The sequence below is a fragment of the Sitophilus oryzae genome, unplaced genomic scaffold (genome assembly GCF_002938485.1).
Source record: "Sitophilus oryzae breed Bouriz unplaced genomic scaffold, Soryzae_2.0 scaffold_1084_pilon_pilon, whole genome shotgun sequence".
Classification (NCBI taxonomy): Eukaryota; Metazoa; Arthropoda; class Insecta; order Coleoptera; family Curculionidae; genus Sitophilus; species Sitophilus oryzae.
Genome location: NW_022145709.1, coordinates 1,201 through 6,535, shown reverse-complemented (window position 1 = coordinate 6,535; position 5,335 = coordinate 1,201). Strand labels below are relative to the sequence as shown.

At 33.5% G+C, this 5,335-nt stretch overlaps 1 protein-coding gene across 1 annotated transcript; it reads left to right on the top strand.

Moving 5' to 3' along the window:
- Nucleotides 1-3,600: 3,600 nt before the first annotated feature.
- LOC115880715 lies at nt 3,601-4,053 on the top strand. Its single transcript, XM_030897997.1, has one exon. The coding sequence runs from the start codon at nt 3,601-3,603 to the stop codon at nt 4,051-4,053; it is 453 nt and encodes a 150-aa protein (XP_030753857.1).
- The last annotated feature ends 1,282 nt before the right edge of the window (nt 4,054-5,335 follow it).

Below are 5,335 nucleotides of genomic sequence, written 5' to 3'. Positions count from 1 at the left end.
TGATTTTTTTAGCATATTAAAGATCGGTTATCGTAAATTGATCTGATTTTTCTCAATTTTGTATGAGATTTAGTTTTCTATGATATACAGGGTGTGAAAGAAAGGAATGTAATTTTTGTAATATTTGTGTTGCTGCCATTTTGCTAAAAAACAAAATTTAACTAGAATTATAAGTCCTGGGTAAAGCTAAGACTAATATCTCGGGACGTATTTGGAATTTTTACAATAACTCATCTGGAATAAAAGATAATCAATTTTTACTCTAACTTGTATTTTTCTACCTTTCTTAAGAGATATGCTAACAAAACTGAAATTAACTTTAACATTGTAGGATATTCGTTACTTTTACAATGTGAAATTAAAAAAAACTACTAAGTTGCAGCTAAACTACAGATTTTTAGACACAAAAAGAGTTTTTACAAAAATATCAAATACGTGTCGAGCTTTTATATTAACCTTATGGGCTGTTGTTCAGAATATTAAAAAAATAATTTTACTTTTTCGCTGGTCGTATTTTTAAAAGATCCTGTATTAAAGTGCGTTAGTTAAATCATATTTTTTTAATTTCACATTAGTAACGAATATCCTACAATTTTAAAGTTAATTTCAGTTTTGTTAGCTTATCTCTTGAGAAAGGTAGAAAAAATACAAGTTAGAATAAAAATTTATTATCTTTTATTCCCGACGAGTTATCGTAAAAATTCCAAATACGTCCCGAGATATTGATCTTAGCTATACCTAGAACTTATAATTCTAGTTAAATTTTGTTTTTTAGCATAATGGTAGAAACACAAAAATTACAAAAATTACATTCCTTTTTTTCACACCCTGTATATCATAGAAAACTAAATCTCATACAAAATTTAGAAAAATTAGATCAATCTACGAAAAACGATCTTTAATATGCTAAAAAAATCAGCAAAATTGGTCCATTTTTTTTTGTCAAAAGTAGTTAAAATCGTGTTAAAATATTAAAATTTACAAGTTATAATTAGATATTTTATATTATTTCAACAACAAACACATGATAGTACAGCGTAATGTTGATATGCAGGTCCAAAACAAAACGTGCCGTTATATTTTTTAGTTTTCGTTGTCAGCCGCGAAAGTTTCCGTGATTTTAGTGTTGTCGGATATTTTTATTTGTGAAATAGAAATATTGCGTTTGGATTGCAAAACTAAAAGTGGAAGTTTTATTGCAATGTAAGTAAGCGTTTGTCCATTTTATATTTTACTTTTTTCATACCTACGACAAATATACATAATATATTAAAATTTTATAATTCGTTTTATTTAAAAAATGTTAGAAAACAAGCTTGTAATCCTGTAATTGACATAATAATAATTGACTATAATATATTCATAATAATAGTTACATTTAAATGTAATATATCACTTTACAATTAATAAAATGTAAATTTAAAAAATATATTAAAAATATATACAGGCATTAATTGAAATTTTTTAAGTGCGGACAAACACGAAAGGCGCTTTATTATTTACTTTCATTTCTTAACATGACAGACGAAGTTCTAAAGGGGGATGTTTTGTGCTCGAATTCTCAGAATGTTGAAAACAAAAGTTAAAATCTTAAAATAAAATTTTAATCAATCACAATTGTTTATCTCCATCATCTACCGGATTAATAATACAGAAATTACAGCTCAATTACAAATAATTCATTATTTATAGTGATTCACAGTTACTTCATTAAATTATACGAATATTCTCGTTGGTTATTGGTTTGAAACAAATACGACAGTGTCATCCAATGAAAATGCGAGTTACTAACTCTAAATTCTAATTCTGAGCTGGCAAATGAGCTAGATGCTTTACCTAGACCGTTATTCAGAAGCTACAAACCTATTGATGAAAATATGCATGAAAATTTACTTCATAACATCAAGGTTGGTTACAGTATCAAGTTTATTATAGTGATTTTCTTAGCCGCGTATGGTTCAGATAGTTATAGCCTATAGAATGAATAACTTTGAATTTTAACCGTTATTTTTTACCAACATGGCAAATATAAAATACCTCTGTCAAAAAAGTTACTGATATTCTTTAAATTGAGTGCCTGAACGAATCAGTTAGGTTACTCTTTTTGCTTTCGTGAAATAGAAAAGGAAAATAATAAAACGAGTGACACTTCTTCCTGTTCTTGCAAAAATCAACACGAAATATCATAATTGTCAAAAGTAAAATGTCATCAGCTTTTGACATTTCTAAATATCAGACAACAAAGAGAAATGCATGGCCGCAAGTAGTAACTTGCGGTGTAAGACACTCGAAAAAATTTTTCATGCCTTATAACCGAGACAAGGTAAACATTTTACTTGATTTAAGTAAAAATAATCTTCGGATGGTCACGGTTTTTTTAACAGGATACTGTATTTAAGCAGAATCAGGCACGTGTTTCAATGAATCGTTTTTCCTAAAAAAAATGCTTTAAACTTTAGGTCCGTTCAATCTGAATTCCATCTTGGATGTCTCAACGTTTCGATTGAAATGCCGAATCTCTCCCGAGCGCACCAAGCAGCAAACAGGCTTTAATTATTATTCCCCCCTTGCAACGTTTGTTTTTTAGATAAAGCTACCAATTAGCCATTAACTTTATACCGTGCCGCCCCTACTGCGCTTCTGTCAGGCTGCGAGTGTTCGTAATGCGATAAAATACTGCGGCGCCGCCCTTAGTGTACACCCTGCCGGCGATACAGATGACAGCGGAAGTGCATATCTGGCCCTTTTATCTCTAATTGAAGGGAACGAAAATGAAGTGTGTATCGGAGTGCTCGTTTGGGTTTTTAGTCTCTGGGAAGATTTGGTCCAACGAGAATAAGATTTGTTATATGTGATTTGTCTGTTCTTTTTTAAGGTTCCGTAAATCAAAAGGAAAAAAAGTGTTTGCACTATGTGCACATATATGAAGTGAAACTTCTTACTAACAGCTATTAGATTGAAGGATTTGAAGAATATAGACATTTTTATAAATGCTTTGATTTTTTTTAATTTTTATTAAAAAACAATAATTCTCTTCATCTATATCTCTAACTACCACTAACTGCTACTAACCAACAGCTGTTTTGTTCATTATTCATGTTGGGGATTTATTTTAAAATTTATTTTAATTGTTAGACAATAATATGTATTTCTTTTGCATAATCAAAATTGTCACTCTAAATTTTACTTATTTACATAACCAAATTATCACTCTAAATCGCTGTCCTTTTTAGACAGATGTCACTTGTCTTGTCTTGTCATTATTGAATTAATTATTCTAATTCTCAGAATATTGTGGAAAAAACAGAGGCGATTTTTCTGAGCCGCAAGAGAAAAGATGACCATATAAGGTTTAATTTTAAGAATATAATAATAAATCCAGTAAAGCAAGTCAACTATCTTGGATTCCACATAGACCGGGCAATCACGATGGGCCTGCACATCAAGGAGGTGTGTCTGAAATCACAACGAACTGCTAAAGCGTTGTCCGCAATACTGCCAAACGTTCGGGGCCCAACACCAGCAAATAGAAGAGTGTTAGCATATACGTGCCAGAATATTATTATGTATGGAGCACCTGTGTGGAACGAAGCAACCAATATGCACGTAAATAAAAAAAGACTTGAAGGTGCACAGAGAGTCATGGCTTTGAGGGTCTGCTCGGCGTATCGGACAACTTCAACTGAAGCAGCCTTGGTGATATCGAGTCTGGTGCCCTTGCATCTTCTCTCAAGAGAAAGAGAACGACTCTTTCTCAAGGGTGAAGTACAAACCAGGGCAAGCAGAGAGATGGAGAGAAATCTGTGTAAAATTGGAAAGAGGGAAGTCGCGGAATGCCGATACTGTGCTGAACCCAATGATACTCCAGAACACACAATGTTTGCTTGTCCAAGATGGGAACAGGAAAGATGTGAGGCACGCATGATGATTGGTGGCAACATCTCCGCTGATACCTTCTTAAAATCGATAACAGAAAGAAGAGAAAACTTTGAAGGCATCTCAAAACTGGCCCAAAATATACTAGAGGCAAAATACAGCGAAGAGCAGGGGTAATGAAAAAAAGGAACAGTCCGGCGTCTACTTGAGGAGATGCGTCCAGCGGGTCCAGGTAGACGTGGCAGGAGCGAGGGGGTGATGTTTAGTGGGTAGTGTTCTCCAGGCAGCTTAAGGAGAGATTTAGTCCCACAATGCGTACGTAAAGGTATTTTACACCTCAAAAAAAAAGAAGAATGTTGTTAACAAAAGTTTCATCTTAAAATAAAAATTTAATGTCACATTTGTTTATCTCCATCATTTACCGGATTAGTAATACAGAAATTACAGCTCAATAATTACAAATAATTTTATTAAATTATACTCTTAGAATATTCTCGTTCATTATTGATTTGAAATAAATAAAGCTCTGAGCGTGGGGTAGGTAGATAAAGATATTGCTCCGCGTTCCTGAGTGGATAAGTGTGAGATGGCCTTCCTTGAGAAGCTGATACCTGCTTACGTATTAGGCTAACGGATTCAAATATAAATAAGGAAGGAAGAGTTAATATTTTTAATTTTTTTTAAAAAGTCCTGGCAATGAGTTCTGCTGTTTAGTCCCAGTGAATATTGAACAGCTCTCTTCTGGAGCTTGAAAATGCAGTCAAATTAAGTCGCACAACACGTACCCCAGAATGGAAGGGCATATCTGAGGTGCGACTCAAAAAGTGCATAATAAACAGTTCTAGCCACTGACAAGTTAAGCTCCTTAGAAACAGATCTTTATGCAAAACAGGCGGAGCTTAATTTTTTCGACAAAGCGTCGATATGCATGTCCCATTTCAGAGAATTGTCTACAACAAGCCCTAAGAATTTAACAGATTTTACAACGTCAATTGTGGTGTTGTTAAGTACAAAAAGCTGCAGCGAGTTTTTATACGACAAAGCTTTAGTTTACGAAATGTTGAGACTCAGGAGGTTCGAATCGCACCAAGATTTAAGTCATTTGATATAATCTTATGAAGTGCCGTGACGTCATGGTTGCTCCAAGTGAAACTAGTGTCGTCCGCAAAAAGACATATTTTACCACTGATGTTTATGTTAGCAATGTCGTTAATAAAAAGAAGAAACAAAATAGTGCCTAGTACTGAGCCTTGAGTTACTCCCCATTCTATTGGCTTGCTAGAAGACAAGGTGGGATCCACCCTCACAAGTTGACTTCTGTTGCTCAGATACGACTTAAACTATTCTAGATGTTCCCCTGAACCCGTAGTGCTGCAGTTTATTAATTAGGATCTTATGATTTACACAGTCGAACGCCTTAGAAAAATCACAGAAAATTGTTGCTGTGGAATGATGGTTA